A 26895-nucleotide genomic window follows, 5' to 3' on the forward strand; every position below is an offset into this window, starting at 1 on the left:
CTCAGCTGGGAAGGGTGGGAAACTTATTCGGATCTCCATTATAAGCGAAATTGGACCAGGGAAGCGTGGCAGTGAGTGATTGGAATCGCGGATGTGAGCGGGATTTGAGGTCGCGGCCCAGACCAAAAAGCAGCTGGAGATTCTCACCCGCGGTGCCCTTTAAACGGCAGGGATGGGCGACAAGCTCCTGGGCCGAGCAATCGCCTTTCGCTGCGGGTGGCAGACCTGCATGGTGGAGAGGCTGCGCGACAGTTGCGCTGCAGCGGTCCAGACTGAACGGCGCAGTTTGCCAGTCCCTGGAGCTTGAATGCAGGTCCCCAAGCACCAACAAAGCCTGTTGAGTCCTGGTGGTGCTGACCTCGAATGTGTTTGCGGCACTGATCATGCATCAGCCCTTGCCGAGCTGCGCATTTGTGAGGTGGGCCTTGGTAGCACGAGCGATGACGATAAATCTGGTCGTCAGGGGGTTCGCCTACACCACGATTCCAGACTTGCAGGTTGCGAGCCTCAACGGCAACGATTGTTACGTGTATGAGGTACATACTCCCGTATGCTTTGGTTATCTCGGACGCAGTGGCAACCCGTAGCTATGCTGGTGCTACCTAGAAGGGGCGCATATTGGGCGCATCTTCTCAAAGGAACCTTCGCGGCGTCAAATGTCAATACACTCGTGCAAACCGGGGTGGCGATGACATACCTAGCACTGGTGTTCTTGCTACAACGACTAACGGGTTGGCAGACGCCATTTTGTGCCTCGTAGGTACGTGAGGCACGGAGTAGGTACGGAGTGGGTATCAGTGCATCCAGCTTGGAGCGCCAGCCACCAGTTGCAGGTTCCGTGTGATGCACCAGGTTCCGTGCGAATAGTACTCGGTAGCGCCTAAGTCGGTATGTGTGTGTTTCGTCAACTGTTGGGATATACATACGGGTCAGAGGTACGGGAGGTTCATGCCCACATCTGCTTCTGCGCAACGGGAGCAGAGCACCTAAAAGAAAGGTCCACCTGAAGCACCAGGAACGCTGCTTACCTAGGCGGGAATGGGTGCGGTAGAGGTTGTGATGGAGAGTGATTGGCCGTGTCATTCGGGAGGACAGAGTGGCATCAAAGCTCTCGAATCGCAGGAAGATGGATTGAGCGCATCTGGTGGGCAGAGAGGGTTGAGGCGAGAGCGCCAGATGGCCGATGGAGGCGCAGGCCGCAGCTTGCAGGGGATACATGGCCTGGGCTTGGTGGGAGCCACGAATCAACAGCTAGACACACCACTAACGCCCCCAATTGGATCCCCTAGAGCCCACCCGGAGCCCCATGGCCATGACTGGGTGGGGGGGTGCTGACCAGCCCCGGGTTGGGCGCTGTCGCTTGATGTCTACTTGTAGGGATCATGGGCATGCCCATGTTGGTGCCATGGCACACCCATGTCGGGTTGGGGGTGCAGGGGGGGCACACTTTAGGTTCGACAGTCTTTACCAAAGCGAGTTGAAACAATGACACTTTGGATTCTCACCTTGACCTGTTTTCCTTTCCTCTTCTTTTGATGCTCGCACCATAACGCTCTCTGTGCAGTCCACTCTCATTGATGATGATACCCGTATCTGCCTTGTCTACTTGGTTTCGCCCGCCCTGTGCCATATACAATGCACGTCTCCCCTTCTCGCCGCTGCCTGGCACTGGCCATCCTTCCTGTACCTGCGTTCTCACCCATATATCACTGCGTTGCGAATCTGTGCCTCTCTGCCCGCCCTCTGCTCCTGCTCCTTGTTCACCCACCGGGTCCAATCGATATTCAGTCTAATAACCACAATCTCCTCTGTTGTGCTTCCTGCCCTAGCTGTCTTTAATCTCTGTTGGTAATATCCATCTTCGATTGCCCTTGCTGCTGCCTCCCCCTAGCTACGACTTTGGATCGAAGGCGTTCCCTCACGGGGACCACCCCGGCCGTTCTTTCGCAGCCCGCTTCTCATTACGCTTCCTGCACCACGACAGGTCGATTTCGGACCGCAGGCGATTACGCCGTACCTCCTCTTCCTCCCTATTGAGCCCGCTCCGTCGCCTTCTGCCCTCTCATTGCCTGGGACCAACGACCATGGCCAACAATTCTCACGTCAATTGGCCATGGCAACTGCAGCCACCCAACTCTCCTCTTCCCCCAGGACTCTCCGACACGGTGCTGACTGACCTCATCTCGTCCAAAATTGACAAGCTGATCGGTCATCCGGATTTCGTCCTTTTTTCACCTATCATCCGTACCATACTCGAAGCCAGTGACAATGAGTGGCGGACGCTGAGAGACATACGTCAGGAGCTGTCACGGTCTGCCCTATTCCGAACACACTTTGCGAATGTATTCGACACCCCTCCGCAAGAAATTTTCGACTTCATTGTGCAGATTAGGACGGACAAAAGCTGGAACACCAGGAGGCAGGACGTTCTAATGCAAGTCAGTACCCGGCGTCTGTCAGGATCTTCTTGGACGAGTTCTCAAGCATCTGGTCACGCTCCAATTATCCCAACTACCTTCACCAGACCTAGGGAGGGACCATTCTACTCTCCTTCTCGTGTCCGGCAGAGCCATTCGGGATTTGTATCACAACATCCGGCTCGTGGTGCACGCTCACGTTGCGCTGGAGGCAGCCCGACCTCTACAGAGGACCATTCTTCTGCGGTGAGCGATGGTCGGACTGCACCGGCTGGCTATCGTTTCTACTGCCTATCGCAGAATTGCACGAAAAGCTATTCCCGACAAGGACATTATGAGAACCACATGCATCGGTGTCACGCCGAGATTGCTCTGCACAACCCTATCATGGCCCTTGATAAGATATCAAGTCGAGGACAACCAAGTGCCGTCGAGCTTGGAGGACACGTTAGACCCATAAAGGCGAAGGGGGGTGCACCGCCGACAACTCCTCAACCAGCGCTTTCGACCTCGATGCCGTACACGTCTATTCCACCCTCTCCAATACCGGAGATCGTCCCTCCGCCTGCCCCAACCTCGCACGCTGTCCATTCGCTGACAATTGAATCCGGTACCGGCCCGCAAATCAAGCATTCCCAGAAACGGCCTCTCGGCACGGACATGTCGCCGTCTGTATTTCAATATGATGTTGATACAGCCTCCCACAGCCCCAGCTGGTATTTTTTCGATGGTGTACAGCCATTTTTGGGAATACTGCCAAGCCAGACGATTTCAAACTCCGGCCGGTCTTTGTTCTCCACCGGTTCTCACGTGGGCAGTTGACAACCTATCGACCATGCGAGCGAGGCCATCAAGGTAGTCGCAATACTGGCTGCGCTCACAAGGGGTCCAACCTACTTCCCTTCAGCTCGATGATGCATGTTCCACCTTACTCAAACCTTGTTCCAAGATCCTAGATAATCCTCCCATGGATCGCCGATGCGCTTGCTGTGGATTTCTAGACGGAGCGAGCATATCAGCACCCTTACAATGGTACCCCGTTACCAGCACGGGAGAGGCACTTTCATTATGCTCGCATGACTTCAGGAGAATGCAAGAGGTCATGAGAAGACAAGCCACGAGACGACGAATTCCTTGATTGAGGATACATCTGGTTACGACCAACAGATTTCTTACCTTTAATCCGGAGCATGTGTTCGGCGTCATGTGTTTTTGAGCTCTCAGTTATCGGGTACTGGGCAAGAGCCATGTTCACAGGATGTCACGACATACGGATTTACGGTTTCTTTATCGATCTACCAGGAGATCGGGGCTACGTCTTATTATTCCCCCTGATGCTTTTACCACTACTTTTGGGCTAATGAAGCTTGCTCCTATGCCTGGGCCCGAAAATGTCCAACTAAAAGTTTGGCGCATTTTGTTTTTTGCTTTGCTTGTCCGGAGATATCCCTGTATTGCTCTGTACAATTAGAACCGAGTTTATGCAGTGCTAGAAGCTTGTCAACCGCCATCTCGGCGAGCGGCATAGCACTGCTCGGCGTCGGCGTGTCTGGGTATGGTGGATGTAATGCAACCAGTTAAGCCTCGGTAAGTCGAGATGAGGGGGGGACCAATTGTTGTATACTGGGATGTGAATGTCTTTACCGAACGTGTTCCCAACTTCCTCCCGTGGGGCTCCCCACTGCTCCGTACTCCATGCATAGTAATCACGAATTGTTTCGGCGTGTGAGATATATCAGGCTCACCTCTAACCGCTGTTTCTGCTCAAGGCTGTCAAATCTCTCATCTTCGTATCTAGACACACCAAGACGCCCACCATGTCCTTCCAACAGAACGCCTATGTGCTCGGCGTAGGTCTCACGCAATTTATTAAGCCCCGAGGGCTACGCGCCTATCCCGAGTAAGTTTCATGAAAACGGCTTCGTCCAAGGGAAGAAGGGATTTTAAAGCCTCTGCTCTCTAAAGAACAGCTTTCCCCCTTACTGACCAACGGCTAGGTTAGGCTTTGAAGCTGGCACCAAAGCTCTGCTCGACGCCCACATCACATATGACGATGTGCAGACCGGAGTGGCGTGCTACTGCTATGGCGACACCACTTCTGGCCAGCGCATCTTCTATCAGTTCGGCATGACCAACATCCCCATATACAACACTAACAATGCATGTGCAACGGGATCTACCGGCTTGCAACTGGCGCGGACGCTGGTCCGAGGTGGCATCGTGGACGTCGTAATGGTGATTGGGTTTGAGACCATGAAGCCCGGTCCCATTAAAGGTATCTGGGATGATAGACCGAGTCCCATGGGCCTGGAGACCAGGTTGATGGAGGAGACGAGGGGAAAGCATGACACTCCAAGAAATGCGCAGTTCTTCGCCAACGCTGGAAGGGAGTACATGGAGAAGTGAGTCCAAACTCGTCGGCCTCGTCATTGGTGGCCGGGACCAATTTCAGCAATGGCCACTTCTTCCTCTCACACAAAAGCCACAAGGCCGACACCCCCTTTTCCCCTTCATCTGGTTGATTGCTCACTAATATCCCGTGACTGCCGCCCAGATACGGTGCCTCAGCCCGCGACTTTGCTGAAATCGCCCGCATCTCGCACGAGCACTCTTCGCGGAATCCCTATGCCCAATTCAACACCGTCTACACCCTCGAGGAGATCGAAAAGTCGCCCATGATCCACTATCCGCTGACGAAACTCCAATGCTCGCCTACGTCGGACGGCGCCGGGGCTGCCGTTATCGTTTCTCAGCGCTTCCTCGACTCGCGACCTGAACTCAAGTCTCACGCTATCCTAATGGCCGGACAAGCTCTTATGACGGATTCTCCCACCCTGTTCTCGCGCTCGGCCATGGACCTTGTGGGCTACGACATGACTAAACGCGCGGCCAAAGCTGCGCTGGAGGAAGCAGGTGTGTCCGCCCGAGACATCAAAGTGTGTGAATTGCACGACTGCTTCTCCGCCAACGAACTGATTCTGCTGGAGGGCCTGGGGTTCTGTGATCAAGGAAAGGCACATCATATGGTGAGGAACGGGGATATCACGTACGGCGGCAAAGGGCCAATTATCAATCCCTCTGGAGGACTAATTTCAAAGGGCCATCCGCTAGGTAAGCTACATCCCACACCCTTCCTCGTCTCCACTTTCTTCCCGTATAGATGGGCTTACACGATTTCAACCAGGAGCGACCGGCCTCGCCCAATGCGCCGAGCTCGCGTGGCAGTTGCGCGGCTGGGCGAACAACGGCCGTCTAGTCAAGGACATCGACGTCGCCTTGCAGCACAACCTGGGCCTCGGCGGCGCCGTGGTGGTCACCGTGTACAAGCGCGCCGACGGGCGGAAGAACACCGACATCCAGGAGAGCGATGCCCAGATCGCCCAAATGAGCGGCCTCGGCTATAACCCCGCCGTCGAGGCCAGAGGGGTCAACTTGGGCGACTTCGAGAAGGTTAGGAGCAAGAAGGCAAAATGTGAATATGCTCTGGGCGAGACGGTCGAGAAGTTGCAGGCTAGATTGTGATTTTGGAAAGGAAAGGCTGCAGTCCATTGTGTGTCTTTCCCTCACCCCCAAGTCCCGTATCCTCTAGGACGTCCTGCCATTCTGATCGAAACCACAAAGAGGCAATTGTCACAAACATAGCTTTACTTTCTTGGTTCTTGCTTTGGACAGCTTGAGCAGATCCGGAGTGGCTGATGCGTACGTCGAGTCAAGGGATTCCCTCAACAGCAATCGGGCACGGGAAGACTGTTGCCTGAAGACTTTCCCATCGGCGACCTAGTCTGGGCAATAAAACGAGATGGAAGCATGGCCTTGATGCCGCGAGAATTTCCCGACCGCATCTTGGTTAGATTTTCGTTTAGCTTGCAAAAACCCCCAAGTCCACATTACTACTGACTAACAGGAGGTACACGAAGCCTTTGGGTAGCTGATCTTGACATCCTTTCACCTCCACCACGGATCATGCTCGGCTCTTCCAGCCCATGATGATCCCTAATCCTCGTCGTCATCACTTATCGCAAATTCTCATTTCTCTTCACGGCCAAAAAGGTCAAACTCCAGAGTTGTCGAATGTCGCTTTCCGTTCCGGCACCGACTCCTGGCGGAGGTGGCAACACACCCAGCGGTGTCGTGACGAAGCTGCCCGTACTGTTGTTGAACGTCCAGCTCCACACTTCGCCCTGTAGCTGCGCAGAGTTGGCTTCAATGCTATCCCAGAGCACATTGTATGCGCGGATGACGTTGTTGTACACCGAGGATACGCTGCACCAGGCTGGCGCAGCGGAGGTCGAATTCGTAGAGGTGCTGGTGTTGCACCTCGCAAGCTGTCTTTCCAGGCCCTTCGCCATCATAGAGAGTTGAAATGACCATATGACGCACCCGTGGTAAGCAGCGTTGGTGAAGTTTGCAATCAGTACCTCCGAGCCTGAAAGTGCTGGATTCGCTACAATCATGCTCTGTGGTGTCATCAGCCCTGCTGGGAACGGTCGGATCAAACTGTTTGCTGTGGCGTTGATGAACCGTGTTTCCTGCGCTTCTGCTTCGGGGGTGGAAGATGAGGAGTTCACGAAGAACACGCGGAAGCTGCTGTCGCTGTGCTGCACGTTTACCGACGACAAATTGTCGTAGCCATTCAAGGCGATCGAATAGGTCGTGACGTTGCCTGAGGATGGTAGCGACGAAGCGTTGGCCGGCCCGTTGTAGAATGTAGCCGAATCCACGAACTGTCCGAGGCGAGAACGGGCGGTCGACGCCGTGACGTTTGTCTCGAAGAACCGGAGTGTATTTTCTTCCCAGATTTGTGCCCGTGAGTCGGCCAATGTGCGCCATGAGGTGGTATTGACACTTGTATTGTTCGGGAAGACACCTGGTGTACGTGCTAATTGGCCTATGGCTCGCAGGGCGGCAGGTACCAGAGCTGTATTGACGTCAAAGGGAATCCGACCTCCTCCAAGTCCATAGGTAGAATCCCGCCATTGTCCGACAATCTGGTCAGACTTGAGGTGGATAAGATTGGTCAACGTCTGGTTCCGAGCGAATGCAGCAGTAACATTCATGATTTTCTCTGCATTAATAAGCGCCAAGTCCTGATATGTCAGGTTGCGATTTTGGACATCGATTGAACCGGCCTTCCGGCTCAGGAGAGGACTGATGCGAGACGGGCTGCTGTTAAAATATTGCGCCATGAGAACCGGGAGGTAGTAGTCTGTATCGATCATGGGGTATGTAAAACCTGGTGCAGTACTTGTGATGTTGTCCTGCAAGTTCAGGTAGGTTGCATAATCACCTATGGTCTCTTCGTGACACACGGATCCGTCGCTCCGATTGAGACGTTCGAGAACCGCCCCAATCACGGCTTCTGTCGCCGAACCATTACCTTGGCTCAACACTGGTTCCAGAAGCAACGCACTGATCATGCTATCACGGCCGAAGTAGGTGAGAAACCTCCATGCTCCTGCGAGCAATTTCTCAGTGTAGGAGAGAAACGAAAGTGATGTGGTTTGATCCGGTTGTTGAGTGATCAGACTCTGCGATGCGGCGTTCAGAACTCGGCTTTGTGGAAGCTGCGTTAGTTGTGGATAATTGAAGCTTGCGGAGAACAGATAGAATCCTGCCCCAAAGCTAATGGTCTTGTTCCGCTGGTTGATTGTAATATTGGAGCTTTGGTTTTCGTACGGCACCATGGTGAAAGTGGTAGTGGTGACATTGTCTAGCCAGAGTCGCGAGAGGGTCGCCCCAGTACCATTCGACTTTGTGACTTTAATGGCATCCTGAATGACCGGACGAAGAAGACTTGGGCCTTCTGTGAAGTCTCGAATAGTCCTTATACTACCCAAAATAGGAATGGTCAAGATGGCGGAGGTGTTAAACGAGATGACTCCCTGGACACCAACAAATGGAACAGCCGAGCCCTGAGACGTTCTGTAGACCGGACCCAATGGGGATCCTACAGTGGAATTGACGAGCTCCATGGCCAACGATCCATTGGGGCCATTCTGAGGCTGGAAGAAGGTGCAAATTCCGCTGTTGCCAGCGGGCCAAGCAATGATCAGTCGAGGACCGATTATAGTCAGGTTCGAGTCTGGGAGTGGACTGGTGACCACCACTTGCGAATCACTGTGACAGTCCGAGTAGAAGTAGTTGTCATACGGAGGATCAGTCAAATGCTGGGTCACAGCTGGACACGAATTTTGGGCCCAGCAAGACTGAAGCCAGAACGCGAGGAAGAGTGCAGGAAATGCCAGCATGGTGAGTAACGTCTGCGGTGTATTTACCTTGCCCCATACGAAGCGAATACCACGCATCTAGGAGAAAAGAGAAATGTGTTGAAGAGAGAAAGACGACAGGCTTTTATAGAAAGTCATTCGCCAGCGGCGAGCTCAGCGACCCAAAAACACGAGCTGCTAAAGGTCTCTGGCAAGCGATCGACAGTGACATCAACGGAGAAGCTCGTGAAGAAACGAATGCGGAGATGCTGATCATGCCACGCAAAAGTCATAGCCAAGCGAAAGAATCAGGGAAATAGCGGAGAACTTGACACGTTTTGGAACTGGGCAAAGCGGGGAGAGAGGAGTGAGAGCCAACCTACTTTCGAGGGGCCCGCTGCGGACGCTGAACGTGAAGAGGAGGAGATCTGCAGAGGCAGAACGAGGGAAAATGAAGGCTATGGGAGGTGGTGCTTTGACAGCCAATCAGGATCCAACCGCCCATTGGAGGTCATTTACTCCGCTGCTACGGTACCGCATTATCAACCAAAGTGCAGTCTGCTATGTTCCGGGACACATCGCTTGCACATCGACATTTCCAGTTGCCATGATCGTCAGGACCACGAACATCCTCATCCTGACGCTGCTGTTGCCAATTGGACGGATGCTGCTGAAAATGCTTCCTGGAACCTTCACGAAGTGCTCACCACTCTGAACGCCCTGATCATGGACGAGGTACGGCCGCCTTTTAAACGAACGCGTCAGGCTTGCGAGCCATGCCGGTAAGCTCAGTTGAGCTCGCTCCTCGATACCAATCGCAGCACGCTCATCCATGCTCCAAGCCGCAAAAAGTCAAGATGTACAGGCGAGAGGCCGGCCTGCTCTCATTGCGCACGTCTTGGAAAGCCTTGTACCTACGCCACTGGGGCTGATCGACGCATATCGGCCCCGCAAGGTTTAGATATGAGAAACTGGGTATCGCCACGAAATACCGCCCTTCTTCTGCCTCAAGTTGACCAAGACACGGTAATGAGTGCTCCCACCTGCAAGATGCGGTTCGAAGCACCATCGAAAAGAACCTGCGTTGACCCCGGGCCATAGGCCGACCGATTGGGCGTCCTCGAAGCACAAGTGGCCGAAATGCGAAAGCTCTTGGAGTATGTTGCAACTTTAAAGCTCACGCTATGCATGCTAAGACTGACTGATGAGGAGGCGTCAACCTACTTCAGTGGTCCAGCCAGTTCCATCGACATTGTCTCAGACTGCTACATCGCATACTGATCTCGACACGCGAATCGCGGATATATCTCCTAGTGACAGGTACGCTATTCTGACCCAACCACACGCTGCTCCCGCTTATACTGATCTGGATCATATGCAGACTTCCACCGAGGGGTGTTGTCGGCTATTTCGTCCAGCTATACCTCAAATATTGTAACTGTCAGCCACTTCCTCTGTTCTCCTTTGAGCACCTGACAACCACTTTTAGCTCGCGAGACCCCGAATTAATACTAGCGATGCTGGCCCTCGCGTCGCGCTTTGACCTCGACAACTCCGCCGTCAGTCAGGCAGATCTATCACGCACGTTCGAAAGTCGCGCAACTCCGGCAAGAGACATGATCATGCGTCGAGTTACCCATGGTCCTATTGAGCTTTCCACGATCCAAGCATTATGCCTCCTCAGCGTAGCAGAATTCAATCGTGAGTGTAATAAGACACTACCTGTCGCTGCGGTCGCTGATGGCCCCAGACGGAAATACGCCACGGGCTAGCACCTACATTTCGCTTGCAATTGATCTCGTTTCATCCTCGGGACTGTCTTCAGAGCATCGAAGACTGAACTATGACCATATTGACGACGAGCGACGACGATGCTATTGGAGCGTAGTACTTTTGAGAAATCTCTACGGAGTATCGTCCAGCACATTTTCGTTTGTTCAGGATGAAAGGACACCCAAGCTTCCTCAAAGACCACAGCCTCCTGCAGGCATTAGCTCTCAAATGACCGATGCAGCCCTGGAGCAGCCGGATGGTCCGAGTTCCTCTACTGAACCATCTGATCATGGAATCTTCGCTTATGTCGTCCAGCTGAGCCAAGTCTGGCAGAGAGCTGTCAGGTTTGCAAACAGGCGTGGAAACGTCGGTACCCTTCCTGCCTGGTCTCCACAATCCGAGTATTCCCAGATCACTGCTGAACTCATGGAAGTCGAGACACGATTGCCGTATAAGTATCGCTTTCGGCCTTCCCGATTTCTGAATCAAGATCACCATGAGCTCGAGCAGCACCGTGACTTCTGGGCCTCCTGGATTTTGCTCCAGATTCTTTACCACACTATCCTCTGTCTGCTCAACCATCCCCTTCTGTTGTTTCTCCGCCTTCGGAATTTCAGAGTCACGATGGTACCAGAGGTCTTTCTTCAGCACACAGCTGATCTCACGGAAACTCACACAGAATGGGTCATACACATGCTGGACTTGTGCGAGAAGAATGGATTCCGACAGTTTGATCCATTCTTGGCGCACTGCGCCGCTATCGCTGCGACAATCTATTTGCAGCAGAGCTTTTCCGATGACAACGAAGTGAGGACAGCGAAGCAGGGCAGTTTCAGAAAGTGCGTCTCATTCATTCGAGATCTGGGCTCATTTTGGCCTTACGTTAATCAACTTGTGGGCATCCCGTCTTCCATTATCCTCGCAGCCTGTCGAAACATTCTCTGACTTCTTCAACAGGCCGACAAGATTGAAGACTTTGAAAAGGTCGTGTCGAACTCTTTCCACGATTCTGCATCTCAAAGACCTCCAAATTCCCGCATCTCCATCGATCTGAGTTTGTTCTGGGAGATTATCGAGGCCTCCTTTGTCAGTGAGCTCCCCAAGGATGCTGACGGTTACTTCGGTGCTTCCCTCACCTCTCATCGTCAATCATCTTCCTCCGGAGAAGTCCTTCGCAGCCGTCTTTTACCTAAACCCACTCGTCTCAATCATCATAATATAGCATTACGGGCTGAAGATGCCGAGTCCACAACTGCCTTCCTTCCGAGAGATTCTACTCAAAATTCCGAAGTTCGTACTGCTGACTTTATAAACGAAGAAGTGTCGATTTTGGCACAAAGCTATTTTGCACAGGGACAAGATTTGGCTGGAAGCCTGGATGATTGGTGGCTTTCAGGACAGCCGACCTGACAGCTAACATGGTACTTACCAAGACCAAGTACCATCCAATTATTGTCTGCCAATCACGTGCTCCGTATACCCAGACGGGCTACAGTAGGTTCTGGCTCACCATTCCAGATTGCTTCCATAATCCGACGCTCACTACCAAGTATATGCCTCATCGAACGCGACCTACCCTGAGCAAGGTTCTACTATCGGAGGCTCACGGGGACTCCCCAACCAATCAAGATGCGGTCAAAATTCTCTCCTGAGCAACCATTGTATCACCCCATCCGTATCCGCCTCCGACGGATGCTGACTCCTTGTTGCGAGAATGCCCTAGTCGATGATGACGATGATGTCTGAATCAGTGAAAAAGGTGGTCATGCCCTCCGACATCTTGCCAATGTTCTCCGAAAAGACATACAAGTCCATCATCTTCTCTACTTGATATAACCCATGTCCTAGTGGACTGCTTGATTCGAATCACCAATTCCGAGATGAGAGAAACGCCTGAAGAGTTTATTCAAAGATGCGGTATCTCGGCCAAATATGGCTTTCTCCCTGATACCGATCCTTTACAACGCCTACCGGATATCTACTACGAGCCTTGGGAGGCACTGGCGAAGAACCTTCCCAATCTCATAGCGAACGACGTAGCCCGGTCAAAGATCGACCAGCTGCCAATCCTTGGCACTGGCCAATTGCACACAGACGCAGAGTGGCGGCGGGCATACGTGGTGTTGGGATTTTTGACTCACGCATATATCTGGGGTGGTGAGCGTCCCGCTGAGGTTGGCTTCGAAGTCGTCGGCACTGCCTGACATGTAGCTGATGATCTTCATAGCGACTCCCACCACAGCTCACATGCCCCTTTCTGGCAGTGTCGGAGCATTTAGGACTGCCACCCACCGCAACGTTCTCGACACTCAGCCTTTGGAATTTTGGTTTGCAAACTCTGGGCAGTGATCGAACTAGCCCAGAAAATCTCCGTTCCCTGGTCTCATTCACCAACACGAAGGACGAAGAGTGGTTCTGCATGATATCCACCGCCATCGAAGCGAAGGGTGCCCCTCTTATCCTGACGATGCTTCGCTGCATCCAGGCCGTGGATGACCGTAATGACACATTGGTTTTGTCTTGTCTTCAAACTTTGACTGATGGAATTCGTGAAATCGAAAATCTGCTGAAACGGATGCATGAAAGAAATGATCCACAGGTTTTCTATCACAATATTCGTCCGTTCTGTGCGGGGACCAAAGGAATGGCAGCGGCTGGCTTGCCAAATGGTGTTTTTTACGACGAGGGCGGGGGTCGAGGGCAATGGAGACAGTATAGCGGCGGGAGCAACGCTCAAAGCTCGCTGATCCAGCTCTTCGACATTTTTCTTGCCGTTGATCATTATGCGACGGGAGGCGGTGACATTCGCCGTCCAGTGTCGCAGTATGGAGGTGCTGGTCCCAAAGGGTATCTACACGTGCGTTCCTCGGCATGCCACGCCGTTCTACAGCCGCTGACCAGGAATAGGAAATGAGGAACTACATGCCACGGCCACACCGCGAGTTTCTCGCCAGGGTTGCACGAATGAGGAACCTGCGGGAATATATCTCGCACACCACGACTTCCTCAGAGCTTCAGGCGGCGTACAATGACGCCGTAGCCGCCGTGGTTCAGCTCCGAAACAGCCATATCCAGATCGTCGCCAGGTACATTGTCATGCCATCCCGGAGCCCGCCTGCCCAATACATCGTCCAGCGTAAAGGGGCAAACCTGGCCACGGCATGTTCAACGCAACAACATGCTGAGAAAACGGACGAGGATGCATCGGTGACGAGACAATTACACGGCACCGGTGGAACTAGCGTGATGCCCTTCTTGAAGAGGACTCGGGATGAGACCAGGGAAGCGTTCATGCGTGTCTCTTGAATGCTACATATAACCAGCGAAAGCTCATATTTGAACCTGGAGTAGTAAGAATGAAATGAAGCGTCGCCATGGCCATAAAGACTCAGTGGCGTCTCTTCTCCATGTTCACTTGTACCTGGAGAGGCTCTGGATCATAGGAATTCTACTTGTATGCATGTAGGGTCTGGCTTGTAAACATTCCCTCCAACTCGTCCTTTCTCCGTCTGCTGCGTGATCACCAAACTCGCTCAAAACACCGAGTCTTGAATCCCTATAGAATGCCTAGGCCGGGCGTTCGCAATATCCCAGGTCCAGGTCAGCAGACACACCGGCCCCCTCTGTGCAAGGGTTACACGGTCCTTGTCCAAACCACAAGGAGAACAGCACAGACGTCATTCCAAGGCTTTATTTCCCCCTCACTCCCTCCTGGTGCCGCCTCGCCGCCCTGTGTCACGCGATAGCTCGGCTTATTCTCCATCTCCGCCGGATACGGGCCGTGGAAGTGGAGCAGAAGCCAAGGTCCGAGTACGGCAGCCAGGCAGTACATATTGAATGAAGATGGGGGTTAGGCAAAAAATGTGGGCCCGCTTCACAAATGAATGGTCATGGCTTTAAACCGCCCTGATTGTACAAATTCAGAAGACTTGTTCCGCTACTTCTAGTTCATCAGTCGCAATTATTCGGTTCGCCGTCGCGATTGTCCTTTTTGCGTGGTCTGTCCCGTGATGCTCTACTGTAGCCCCATCCACACCAGATTGAACACAATCGAACGAAGATTATATGTCAACTAGAACTTCTGGATCCTTATGACTCTACTTATTGTTTGAGGCAGAATCCTTAACGCCCACGAGTCCGTTATGCCAAGCTCGTCAGACGAAAGTCTCTCAATCAGTGCGTCGGGGAGAAGGGGGTCAGAAGCGCATGAAGAGGGCGGAGGGAATGGGGTGGACATGTGCATCGGCAGATCGGAAACTATCACCTTTTTCATAGTTGCCCTTCATCTCTGGTTTCCCAATGTGGTTCATCCTCAAACGCCTCACGCTTCCTCTCGAGCGCAGGTGGTGGACGGCATCTGCAAGCTTGCTGGTCAATGGAGATAGCTTGCTTGGCCCACTCACCCCAGATTCATCATCCTGCAGCTTTCTGTACCTGTTCATAGAATGCCGGCTTGGGTTGTCTGGGTGACCTCGCGTGACCAACAGTTCTTCCTTAACCTGCCGGAACCGGAGACTCAGTGATTGGCTCCAATATCCAATCTAGACGGACAAAGCGACGATAAAGACAGTCACCGGCAACGCGGTTGCCCAGAAGTTCCACTGGCCCTCCCCAAGGCTGCGGATGTTCTGTGTATTCATGGTGAGGAATCCCGCAACGAAAGACATGGGCAGAAAGACGACGGTGGCAAGGGTGAAAACCAGAATAGCATTCCCATGGTCCTCCTGCTGGATCTCGACGCTCTGAACCAACAGGGATTGGAGCCGCGGTATACCGTCCAGGATTTGCTCGTATGAGTCACTATCCTTCCACTGTTCCCGCCGTGATTTGTGGAAAAGGGGCCGCTCAAAGTCTCGAAACAGCGCCTGACGTGTTGTCGTCGTAGTCGCGAAAAATCCCTCGGGAGCGAGTGTCTCGTTGTGGCTATTTGGAATCGTCCAGGCCTGCTCCATGACACCTTGGACGGCTCCTGTTTCTTCTTCGAGATTCTGTATCTCTTGCAAGAGACGGCGCCGGGGTCGATTGTTGATCTCATCAGTCTTCAAACATCGAAATGAGAAAGTCACAAAACATGATAAGCAGATGAACGTCAATGGTCTTGGTGGAGACTGGGAGAATACGTACCAAATGGTCAAACTGTTTCTAATATAGGCCAACCAGATCCAGTGGGTGTCTTCTTGTGGCTCTGTCCTTGAGATCGGCCAGCAGCAACATCAGGAGGTATTCTGGACCCACAGTATCATACTGGATGCTGCTGGAAAATTCATTGACTCGACTCATTAGCATCAAATGGGCTCTGGCTTCCTCAAAAAGCCTCTTCAGCTCCGGACCCAAGCTCGACAATGTGGCTAATATGTTCTCTTTCGACGAATGTGCGGAATCCGCGGGGTGATTTTTGGCAAGGTTTATAGGCAAAAGACACGGCGTAGCCAGAGTATGCTATCATCATCAAGATGCGCTCGAAGCTCCTGACCAGGCCATTGGGCAATCGGTACGTTGAGGAATCAAACATTCCCTCCTGGCAGGTGCCTGCGATGATTTCATTCTTCATGGTACGGAGGTAAGTGCAGTGGTTCCGGACGGTGTCGACTAGTCGTACGGCGTCACATTGCTGTTGAAAAGCGTCGATTTGGTCCCCTGCCCTAACCCATTCGTGAATTGTCATTCTCAGATGCCATCGCTGAGGTGAAATGCACCTCCCGCAAGTGCTGAAGCACATTTTCAAGACGCGTGTATGACTGCCGATTTATACACTGAGTGCCGCGGTCTACATCGCGGTCAGGGTACTTTAGCTCCGTCAGTTGAGAGCTTCGAGGGGCCCAGTCGGCCCTGACAACATAGTAGATATCGGGAGCTTTGACAGGATCCGGACGACGCTTGGTGCCAGTGGTGGTATTCGGAGGTGTATCTTTTGCTGACATCAACTGCTGCAATCCCCGAATCCATACATCAACCCCATACCAGAACTTCCTAAGTACCACGGACGGATAGTCCTGAGGGAGGAAGGATTCCAATAGTTCAACCAAGATATCGAAGCACAGTCTCACTTGGGTAAAGATGTCGAGATTCGGCTTTGTTTCATCTTCGGCCTTCACTGATGGACCAGCTCCGCAGAAGCTGGTGACCCTCTCGGCGACTGCGTCCCTTGACGATTCGAGAAGACCTTTATAGATTGGCGCCTCTTTCTCACTGGGTTCACCGAGTCTATGAGCTTGGACTCGATTCCCTTGGGTGAGATTCGAATCGATTTGAGCTAGGACGAAGTTTAGTACCTTAAACGAGAAGTGTCACCTACGGTCATTTGATTTCTGCCAGCATCGTTGAGTGGCGCGCTCCTCACGTCGCCAGTATTGCCTGATTGATCCCTGGTGACTCTGTTAGTTGAGAGAGCAGATTTACCACGGTATTGTTGTTTCACAGAACCAATAGGCCAGAGGAAGGCAGGCCGGCGGCGGGCGCTGTGTTTTGTCCGCCTCGTTCCGATCCTTTTTCCAAGCCGGTCTCGGCTTTTTGCTTTGTCTCTCCTCGCCTTGCAAGGGGGGCTGGGAGTTCGAGGGAGATCTATGTGCTTCAGGTCCCTCGACTACCTTATTTGTTGTTCCACTCTTTTCATCCGTGTCCAGAGAACGTTGAGAATCACCCGCAGGCGTTATTAGGGAGTCGAGAACGTCCTTGGGACAGTAGAAGATATGGTCAAATCTGCCACCATCACGGCCAGCAGCAGCGCTCATGACGGTATTGGGGATACTGCGGATAATATATTTTGGCTCTTTCCATCTTTGCGTCTGCCATGTCTCAAAATTGACTTGCTCTTCCAGAATTACATCCTTCTTGATGATGAGAGCTCTATCATCTCGGCCTGGCAGAAGATCTGGTGATGATGACGACTATATCCTTCTAAGAGCACGCCCTTGTTTTCTCGCCTGCGCTCCAGTCCTGTGAGAGGTTGTACTCAATTGGCCAGCCGTTTCGTCAGGCCCTCCGTAAGGGACTAAAGCCAATGAATCGCCATGATGTGACCTTCGTTGTCCGCTCCTCAAGCTGCGATTTCTGACAGGGTCGATTGCAGGGTAAGATGGTTGAGTGGTGTCTCTGGTGCCCCTGCGGCGAGTGATTTCCTTCAGCCTCAGCTCGCGCTGTTTCTGAACATTGATCTTTTCATCAGCGGGAGACTCTGTTAACTCGGAAGGTGAGTCTGCAATGTCACCCCTGCTGCCTCCCTTCAGGACCGAGAGGACCGTCGTCTGTTCTCTATAGTCTGCAGGGTAATCATCGATGTGGTTTGTGCCAGCGTCATCAGAGTGTCTTAAAGGAAGATGGTGCTGGTCGAGCTGGATTACATCGGCAACTTCGCGTTCAAGTTGATCTCGCCTCGCCTGACTCGTCTTTCCTCATCCAATGCACCTGTCTTGCGTTGAAAGGGCGGTCTTCCGTTTTCATTCGTGACGCCACGTGCACGGTTTATTATATTGATTGACCGCCGGCTTCGTCTCGGTCTTTTTAACCGCAGACGCTCCAAGCTGACCTCACGGCGTCGTACGACAAGCTCATCTCGACCCCTAGGCCCATCGTTGTTAGGTGGCAGGTCCCGGTCACTGCTGGGTGGCGGCGGAGCTTCCGGCGGCGGTGAACTCGAGTACAGCCCAACGCGCACCATAGTGCCGAAGTCATTTTGGTTCGTGATAAACTGCTGCCACTCCGCAGCAGTGATCTCGTTCCCGTCATTGTCACTGAGATGGTACATCTCCGGTGTGGCTCCAAATCTTCTAGCGCAGAGTCCCACAACTTTTTCCATCTTAGCCTGGTCCATCGTAAGCCGGATGCGTCATTAATGAAAGTAGTATGGGAGTCGGGTGTGAACATCAAGAAAGGTCCGCTTGCAAACCAGGTCCGACACTGACCCAGGGGAATGAAAAAGGTTCTATCGGTCGGGTCAAGCAGCCGAATGATCCGCAATTCACCAGTTTCGACCTGATCTGTAACGTCTTCCATCAGAATAGAAGGACCAAGCATCTCATCAGCGGGATCTGGAGAACTCATGACCAGGGTTCCTAGCCGACTGTTAAAACAGATGGAACCGCAACGCCGACGGTGGCAATACCTGAACTGAACAGTGCCCACAGACTGTGCACGCGAAGAATGTCTGATGAGCGCAGTTTCGTCCTGAGCATCTGCTTTTCATCTTGTAACGATGTATCTTGATCCTTGTAGACAAACTCGAAAAGTGTCTGGGGACGATGGAACTCGAGGTCAGCATCGGGATCCCGGTCGAATTTCCCACTGTCCAGATAGGGTGTGGACAGGAAAATGACCCATTTATCGGGCTCTCTTTTATTGTGCCCATCACATCGATCGACTCTCGCCTGGAGGAACTTGCCCGTAGTATGATCCTGCTCAGGCTCTGCGGCTACTTTGCCTAGTAAGATGGATGCGAGGCTGCGCTCATTCGGATCTAGTGATTCAAACCGTCATCGCAAAGGTCTAGTTTGCAAATTAGCTCTCGGTGGCGTATACCTGTTTCCGTTCCGTCGTTTACTAGGGAATACTGTAGCTTTCGGTGCGTAGTCTGTAAGTGGCTGCGACAGAGGTAGGTCTGCTGGAGGTTTTCCACGTGTGGATAGACTGCAACTTACATCCATTCAAACTGGTAACTGTTCTTATGTCCAGTGTCTGCAGTCTGGGATTGTACGACACCGATTTCGCTCGCATCCTGGTCGACGTACCTGCAGACACTAAGGGCGTTTCTTCTCTCGATAGACTCAATGTGGTAGCGGTGACGCGCATGTGCCAGCTGTTCGAGCCTCTGGCGGTGGATTGCCTCGCAGGTGTTGGTGGATCAAAGTTTGAATCGCCAGGTACGTCTTGAAGTTCGATATCAATGACATTGTCGGGTTGTCAATACTTCACGCCGAGTCTCTCATATAGCATTTCAGGTTCAAGAGTGCTCGAGCATATGGAGTCTGAGTAGGGTGTCTGCCTGCGGCGACTGCGGGTTTCAGGACTTCCAGAGCTCCTAATTCTAGAACCGCTCCGAGCACTGGGGTACTCACCATATTCGCTAGGTGATGTCCTCTGGGTGACGATGGTACGCGGATCTGGACTGGAAGGGTACCAAGGAAGAGTCATACGCCATTATGTTTTGCTTGTTGCTCTGCCCGACAAAATCCCTTGGCCAAGGCGGATGAAACAATTGGCACACTCTCAACCAGCCCAGAGGCTAGTCGTACGTGCTGCTGCTGCTTGCTTGCCGATAAAGGACGTCGATGGTTCGAGTGTTGGACAAAGATGCTTCCGACAACTATGGTCTCCTGGATGGGATAAGGCTGTTTCGGACACCGGCTGGTGGGCTACCAGCACCAATATCAAACACAATAACTGGACGTAGTGGCAAATAGAAAGACACCTTTTGTTCCGTATATCTGTGAAGAATCTTAACAGGGGCTCGACCTCAAGTTTGTTTGGCCGATTTTTGTCGATTGTCAGAGCCGTCCCGAATAGTGAGATGAAGATAAAAGAGGAGAGAGGGCGCCTCACAATAGCAGCTCTCAACAGCTCTGCGGTTGGAGAGCCTACCACCTGTTTTCCTTGAGTATTCCGAGGTCCCGAGCACGAGCTTGTGTCAGAGAGTCGAACGCCAACCCGTCTCAGGCAAAAGGCCTCCTCGGTGGCGTCTTGGAAGTGTTCCTGGTGTTGCCTACCTTTGACCCCATTTGGTGTAGATGTCCTTTCCAATACCAATGCAGGTCACCAGATGCAGGATGTAAAGTATTCCACGTGTGTGCTCGCGATCGGCCGCCATCCGCTTCTTCGTAGGAGATATACTGCAACTAACTTGTTCTTTTGAGACGACCGACTCCTTCTCCCGGCTAACTCAGCCACAACCTCATTCCGACCAGAGTTCAACACATCGTGAGCCATGGCTGTTCATTCAAGTCTTCAGGGAGGCCGGAGGCACAGATGGGCATTGGAGACATGGGCATCGACTCTCATAACGACATAAGGTTCATATAGTCGTAGGGGCATGGGCGGTGCCAACAAGTGATAGACGAGATATTTTGCAGAAGTGCCAGTAGAGGCTCTGCAGGAGTGATGGGAGAAGGAGAAGTCGCGGTTTAGCTGCTGTGCTTTAGGGGTCGAGGGGTGTAGCTAGATACCTAGCGAGTAGGCAGGTAGCTCGCGAGCTCGGTAGGTATGGACAAATAGGGAGTACATATAGAGCGAGGTAACGACCTCCCTCGCTCGCTACCTATCGGTGTCTAGCTAGGGAGCGAGATACTGTAGCTAGTAATCAACGACCTCATTACGGCTCGAGCCACTGATCCGAACCTTCAACCTTGGAGCAATGAGCTGCTTCGTGACATCAAACGCCCACCAGCCTAGACGCTGGAAACACCGTCAACAGTCTTGGATTATGGCCCTGTAGATTTCCAACTCGACTGTCTGCTCCTCTCGCGTTTCTCCTCTTTGCGTTGGCCATACCACCAACAAATCAGAGTTAAAACAGTCAACGGCATCGTGATGACCCAATATATCCAGAAGCGGTCCGAGATCAACCAATGTTTCTCTCCTGTCGCATCGTCCACGTTGAGTGTGAAAAAGCTCATGCTGAATATCGTCTGCGCGGCCCGTTAGCTACCTGTCGAGGGATGCTCTGAATCTTGGTGACATGGAAAGACTCACGCAAACAAATGTGGCCGGCAGGAAAGCAAGGGTAACCACTGCAATCGTCTTCATCGATGAACTATCGCTTCGCGCCGCGCTGCTGATGTCGACCGTCATCCTGCTAATCATGACCGTTTCCCGCGTGTCTCGTTGGACCACGAGGTTGAAGCCCTGGTTATCTGCGTTAGACGGACTACAAGGAAGCAACCACACGCCCTACCAGATTGATCTCGTTCGACAGTCTCTCATTCAGAGACTTAGCCCGTCGCCCAAAATTCTGCAGCAGTCCAAGCCAAAACGACATCTCATTGTGAGGGCATTGTGGCTGCACCGAAGGCCCAGAGGCGCTCCGACATTGACAGAGCTTACCCGAAGCGGAACGGTAGTCACCCAACAGCGTGTTGATGGTGTCGACAGCCACGGCCAGCACTTCGCAAGTATGGATGGTGTGTCGAGCGAGGTCGTGCAATTGAGCGAAATCGAGGACCGAGTCAACATAGTGAGCGGCGGATCGTGTCTTGGGATTCCCAGAGCAACGGTAAGCGAGACTGTCTTATCAAGGGCACATTGTGGTCAATACCTTTTCGATATCCCTGATCTGATCCCTCAGAGTCCAAACCGAGACATCGTACAGTCTCGATATCTCTGCAACAATCACACATTGCAAGAATGCCATGGCCTCGTTTGGGGGATCCCCATTTCCCGAGTTCAGTCTCTCGAGGAGTCCGTTCTGAAACACTGCCGGGGTATCAATGCAGAAAGCCACCGAAGCCCCGCTGGACAGAGCATATATGAAAAAGCCCATCTCATACCAGTCGTAGGCATATATCTGTTGAGCACCGCTGGCGCCGCCTCTCAACTGCTTGATCAGGAACTGGAACCACGAAGCTGGAGAATGATTTGTTAGAACCGGAGGTATGATAAGGGTCACTTGAGAGCCATACTGTCTACCGATGTCTTCTGGTCCTTGTCAAGACCGTGCGCTCTGCCCGCGTAGCCGTTGGCTAGGTGACAGACCTTTGTCCACAGCATTGACGGATATGCCCATTCGGTGCACATAAGCTCTCTCAGGTGCGTGTCATTCTGGAAGACTTCCCATTTTGCGAAGCTGGACCACACCCGTCAAGTCTTTGCTCCAAAGCCCCCGGGGAAGTGAGCGCCTTACACAAATTGGACACCTTGCTCTGGCTGAGTCTGCCCCCAAAAAATTAGTTCAAGACCTGCCAACTGATCATTCTGTTGCCAACCTACTCTAAGAAATGCACTTGCGTCGACAGAGATCTTCTGAAATTTCCCACTTACTGCAAGTGGTCGCCAAGGTCAGTTCGACAGTGCTCTCGGAGGGTCTTGTATTGTGCCATAGGCGTCAAACCTTGTCGAAATACCTCGAACGATGCCATCCTGTATATTCGGAATACTCTCCAAGGAGGTTGACATGACATTATCTGAAAAGAAAGACAAGGAAACGCAGAAGGTCGACTGGAAGATCAGGCTGAGGTCGCCTTCCCGGCCACTCTTTAATATAGCCATATAACGTGTCCCAGGTCTGGCGGGGGCGGTGAAATGGGGGCGAAATAGCGTGCTTGAGGTGCGGACACAAAACGAGGCTGATGCTTGAGCCGCCATGCAGGAGTCGTAATCGACCTACCGCTGCACCGCACCTAAGTCATGCTGGGCAAGGCGGAGGACGCTTCTAGCTCGTGCCATGGCTTCTGTAATATCCCGTGGTCCGGAACCAGATGATCTCCAACAGGGTCGCCCTAGGACAACAGGGTCGACCCATCCAATAACGCATTCACAAGTTTGATTCATTCCGCGTTATATTTATACCGCGACATCGACTGACCTGGTTCGATGAGAGGCGCCATCCAACACACTAAGACCGTCCTGGATATATCCTCGTCTCGTGAACCATTGCGGCTACTTGCTGCACTCTTTGAACATCCATAGTACGACTTCGGCATTGCTTGTACAGACGGTAATCGGGAGTGGATAGTCCTGATTAAGCGGTGACAAATGGGTCGCACCTTGTACGCTGAAGGTCTGGTGTATGTTCCATTTTCGCCGGGGAGGCGGCTATGGAGGGGTGTCATGTGAAGGCTACCCAAACATGTGCCTGGGTTGAATTCTCCACGTTGGTAAAGTTGCCTAATCTTCCTGAGGAGATCCAGATCGCAGGAACCTGAGCGCACCGCGAGGCGAAGCCGAGTGTGCTCGTCAAGGTCTCGAGCTCGTGGGTCATCAACCGACGTGACTCGGCGCAAGAAAATAGATGTGGCCCTCTTAGACGGCTTGCTGAAAGATCGTCTCGCCTTTGAAATTCTTGCGATGTCTCTATTTCTCAGTAAAAGAGCGACAGGGCGGTTGCCAAAGAATCAGGCGCAGAGCGCTGGCAGATATGGAACGCTCTGTCTCTCCCTCGTCTGAGAGCGTGTTGATGTCGGCTCCTTCAATCCGATGCTGAAGCTAGCGAAGTTACGACGCCTTCAGCGGCCCCGAGGACCAACTTCGTGGCAGCAATTTTTTGCTGTTCACGAAGCATATCGTGTCTTTTTAGAATTGATCTGAGCGCCAAGGGCATCTTGTGGAGCGTCCAGGTTTCGCTAGCATCACGAAGCTCTTTAAGATCTACGAGACCGACATGCTGAACCCAGAAGAGGCTTTCGGAATAAGGACGATATTTTCCAGCGACAAATCTATCTCTTCCGTGGCGCCTGTTTGTGATTGACTTGGCACAGTCTGATGGTCGTTTGGTAGCGGCCAGGCTCATCGTCTATTTCAGATGTCGATTCTGGGACAGAAGGCAGCATATTACAAAGGTGAGCAAACGGCACCCGCTCGTAGACAGGCCTGGCACATCCACACTGCCAGTAGCTAAAATAGTGAAGACGGATGAAGATGGTCTTTTGCGCCTCTCACTCCTAGCTCTGAGCTTCCCAATCCCAGTCACTCTTTCTATTATTGTAGCAGAAAAAGGTAATCCGACTGCGCTAGCATACATTTGTATCTGTTATCTATCTTGTTCCTCTCGCGAGGTTTGAACGTCATTCAGCGATGTATGAAAGCCGCCATGTGTAGTAATATTTTCTCCTAATTTGCATCCATGCCTCCGGAGACATCAACCCGAAAACCTTTGTAACCCCGAACTTGACTTTTCCCTTGCCAATTGTCAACATCCACCGCGCGAAAACATAGAGAGAAAAACAAACATAGGCCGCTTCGCTGTGCTGAAGGTGCAAGTCGTCATCATCCAGAACACCGTTTACTGGATGAGGAATAATGTTATGGAAGGAGCGTTAGACTTTCGTCATCATCGTCGTAAAGCATGTGAATTGAATGGCCAGATACGGCCGCTGTTGTTACCAGGGAAGAGGGCCATAGCAGATGTTGGTGACAAGGGGATCGCTCCCTATTTCGCTGATTCTTTTCCGTAAGATATTGCGGTCATGCCTTGCCTCTGTAGGTCTCGGTCTCGGTCTCGATAACGCCCGCCACAATAATGGTAGACAAATGGTGCTGTATAACCCGAAAAGAAATATGTACAAGTGTAGCAAGGTGAACTTGTGTATAAGTGATAAGGATCGTAGAGGATTTGTACATGTCAGTTGCGGAGGATGTCAGAAAGGAATTTCAGGAGATTGCGTTTGTGTGGGGAGACGGGTAGGCTCCTTATTTCGACGTTCCTGTTGAAATCCTTGAAAGCGCGAGGCGGGGCAACAGACATTGGCCCGACAATCTCGCCATCACCGAGCTTGGGAAATTTGCCACTCTTGTCATCGATGACAGGAACAACTACCCTGGTGAGAGGCATTTCGAGGACAGAGCTGGATGTGGTAGAGTCTTGCGTCTCCGAGTCACCGTCACTTAGACGGGCGAGAACTGGAGCCAGGGCGGTCCTCATACGATTGTGATGCCGCTTCCATGTGTCGTCGATTGAAGCCCACTTCTCCTCCGTTAGCTTGTAGACTTTGGAGGTTGACCCGTAGTGCTCAGCGGTTCTCGTTATGTGCTTAGCATAGTGTGTTCGTGCCTGATCCCAGTTGTTGCGGAACTCGGCGTAAGAATCCAAGTCCATAATCTCGGGGGTGTACGGCTCAGGATGTATGGTGTAGTTGGCATGACCCAGACGAACGGCCCAAGGGTCAGAAGGGTCTTCTAACAGCTGCAACGGGGGAATGTCGCCAAAAGGACAATTGTTGACCGTATTTGTGCGGGATCTGGTATGCATAGAAACAATTGACGGTCTCGTCGACAATGGGGGTGATGGCAGGCATGACAATGGCGCATCGAAGGACGTCCGTGAGCTCACAATAGCAGGTGTAGGTGCAATTGCCGGTGATTGGAGAGGAGAATGGACAGGCTCATCTTTCTTGCAGAGCTCCGAGAACATAGGTGGCAATAGGGGGGTGGTAGCTTGCCCTGACTCTGCTGAATCCTGTTCTGACCTTTGCTGTTCAATATTAATGGGTCTCACATCCGCTTCTAGGGACAATGACTCGTTCGGCAGCGGCAGACCTGACGGCGGCGGAAGGGGGGCTTCATGTTTGGAGACAGCACTGAGGGCAGGACTGCAAATGCGTGAAGAGCCTAGAGACCCGGAACGAGAAGCGGAAGAGCTGATGTGGGTGACGATTGACAACTGAGGTCCAGCGGCCGATCTGTTCTTCCACCGACGTGAGAGTGACCCAAACTTGCTGCTGAAGCGACCCCCCTGGGTTGATGAGGGCTGTTCCACCGATCTGCGTCGCTTCGAAGTATAAAGCCCAGGGGCGACGATGGACGCGTCGTCGGATGCTGCCAAGATCCAGTCGGGTTGTATCGGGGATATGGGAGGTGAAGGGTGACCATAATCACTCGCGAAAGCCTTGTCATAGTCACTCCAGTCACATGTGCCGTCGTTGACCAACGTGTAACCATCGAACTCGTCTCTTTCCTGAGGCTCCTCGGTGACATCTTCCAACCGCTTGACTCCTCCAAACATGTCGAGAGACTCTCGAGGGACGGGCGAGGACGCAGCGGAAGAGCTGGAGCCTCGAGAAGAATGGCCCTTGGAGAACATGGATGTAGTTGGTGAGGATGTGTCGACCGAAGAGGTGGAAGAGCCAGTGGCGGGCGCGGGCGTGTCAAAGGGATATAGAGTGGTATATTCCATGATGGTGAAGTACAGGTATTGGAACAGGCTGGTATTTTTCTTGGAGCAGAATTGAATAAGTCGAGCGCGTGTTTGGAAGTAAGAGGGAAAAGAATCGAAGGGGACTGAGACTGGTCCGACTCAGGTCACAGTCGGACAGCTGCGCGCATGATGGGCTCGGGTGAAGGTGGTCTCAAGTGAATTGGGGAGCGGACGAGGATGTCTTGGTGGTGAGGTAAACACAGACTGGACACTGGCCTTGACTGGCAACGCTATGAAAAGCAGGGCAGTCGCAGCTTTACCGAGTCCTGGTGGCGGTGGTAATGGTGGTGCTTGAAATCTTGGGTGTCAGTCAACGGCGACTGCTTTCAGGCCAGACTCAGATTGACTGGTCGAGGCTGAGGGAAGGACGCTCTGCCTGTTTGCATATGTCCCATCAGTCGAGTGCCATGTGTACACACAGAACGAATAGTCGAATGGTGAATAGGGCAGAGAGGGAGTGTTGACAAAGTCAAAGTGAGGCAGAGGCATGAGTGGACAGAGTGAAAAAGTTGTGTGCCATGGCCTTGGGCTCGTTGGCTGTGGGAGCTGTTGGGCCGAGTCGCTGCAGTGTCGCTTGTAGCCAATCCTTTGCTGCTCGCTTGGGCTAGTAAAGGCGGGCGCAAGGGTGCGACCCTGTGACTTTTCTCTCACTTCAAACCCCCCA

The 26895-nt window shown here is 52.5% G+C and overlaps 9 protein-coding genes across 9 annotated transcripts; 4 read left to right on the plus strand and 5 right to left on the minus strand.

Moving 5' to 3' along the window:
* Positions 1-2084: 2084 nt before the first annotated feature.
* Z519_08020 (uncharacterized protein) lies at positions 2085-3239 on the plus strand (the record flags this gene model as incomplete). The annotated part of the gene is made up of 1 exon (XM_016765750.1): positions 2085-3239. The coding sequence occupies one exon, from the start codon at positions 2085-2087 to the stop codon at positions 3237-3239; it is 1155 nt and encodes a 384-aa protein (XP_016617795.1).
* Positions 3240-4234: 995 nt separating this feature from the next.
* Z519_08021 (uncharacterized protein) lies at positions 4235-5939 on the plus strand (the record flags this gene model as incomplete). The annotated part of the gene is made up of 4 exons (XM_016765751.1): positions 4235-4317; positions 4415-4819; positions 4972-5528; positions 5602-5939. The coding sequence occupies 4 exons, from the start codon at positions 4235-4237 to the stop codon at positions 5937-5939; spliced, it is 1383 nt and encodes a 460-aa protein (XP_016617796.1).
* A 491-nt stretch (positions 5940-6430) lies between these two features.
* Positions 6431-8665, minus strand: Z519_08022 (uncharacterized protein; the record flags this gene model as incomplete). The annotated part of the gene is made up of 1 exon (XM_016765752.1): positions 6431-8665. One exon carries the CDS (start codon positions 8663-8665, stop codon positions 6431-6433), a length of 2235 nt encoding a protein of 744 aa, XP_016617797.1.
* A 921-nt stretch (positions 8666-9586) lies between these two features.
* Z519_08023 (uncharacterized protein) lies at positions 9587-11806 on the plus strand (the record flags this gene model as incomplete). The annotated part of the gene is made up of 6 exons (XM_016765753.1): positions 9587-9649; positions 9725-9780; positions 9836-9943; positions 10005-10324; positions 10374-11290; positions 11354-11806. 6 exons carry the CDS (start codon positions 9587-9589, stop codon positions 11804-11806), a joined length of 1917 nt encoding a protein of 638 aa, XP_016617798.1.
* Positions 11807-12276: 470 nt separating this feature from the next.
* Positions 12277-13702, plus strand: Z519_08024 (uncharacterized protein; the record flags this gene model as incomplete). Its single annotated transcript, XM_016765754.1, has 3 exons — positions 12277-12570; positions 12624-13253; positions 13304-13702. 3 exons carry the CDS (start codon positions 12277-12279, stop codon positions 13700-13702), a joined length of 1323 nt encoding a protein of 440 aa, XP_016617799.1.
* Positions 13703-14937: 1235 nt separating this feature from the next.
* On the minus strand, positions 14938-15348 carry Z519_08025 (uncharacterized protein; the record flags this gene model as incomplete). The annotated part of the gene is made up of 1 exon (XM_016765755.1): positions 14938-15348. The coding sequence occupies one exon, from the start codon at positions 15346-15348 to the stop codon at positions 14938-14940; it is 411 nt and encodes a 136-aa protein (XP_016617800.1).
* Positions 15349-16038: 690 nt separating this feature from the next.
* On the minus strand, positions 16039-19105 carry Z519_08026 (uncharacterized protein; the record flags this gene model as incomplete). Its single annotated transcript, XM_016765756.1, has 8 exons — positions 16039-16668; positions 16692-16761; positions 16796-17255; positions 17349-17727; positions 17778-18181; positions 18298-18447; positions 18498-18848; positions 19030-19105. 8 exons carry the CDS (start codon positions 19103-19105, stop codon positions 16039-16041), a joined length of 2520 nt encoding a protein of 839 aa, XP_016617801.1.
* Positions 19106-20805: 1700 nt separating this feature from the next.
* Positions 20806-22117, minus strand: Z519_08027 (uncharacterized protein; the record flags this gene model as incomplete). The annotated part of the gene is made up of 5 exons (XM_016765757.1): positions 20806-21012; positions 21077-21229; positions 21279-21575; positions 21639-21946; positions 22003-22117. The coding sequence occupies 5 exons, from the start codon at positions 22115-22117 to the stop codon at positions 20806-20808; spliced, it is 1080 nt and encodes a 359-aa protein (XP_016617802.1).
* Positions 22118-24659: 2542 nt separating this feature from the next.
* Z519_08028 (uncharacterized protein) lies at positions 24660-26210 on the minus strand (the record flags this gene model as incomplete). Its single annotated transcript, XM_016765758.1, has 1 exon — positions 24660-26210. One exon carries the CDS (start codon positions 26208-26210, stop codon positions 24660-24662), a length of 1551 nt encoding a protein of 516 aa, XP_016617803.1.
* Positions 26211-26895: the final 685 nt, after the last annotated feature.

The sequence above is a fragment of the Cladophialophora bantiana genome, assembly GCF_000835475.1.
Source record: "Cladophialophora bantiana CBS 173.52 unplaced genomic scaffold supercont1.12, whole genome shotgun sequence".
NCBI classification, from domain to species: Eukaryota; Fungi; Ascomycota; class Eurotiomycetes; order Chaetothyriales; family Herpotrichiellaceae; genus Cladophialophora; species Cladophialophora bantiana.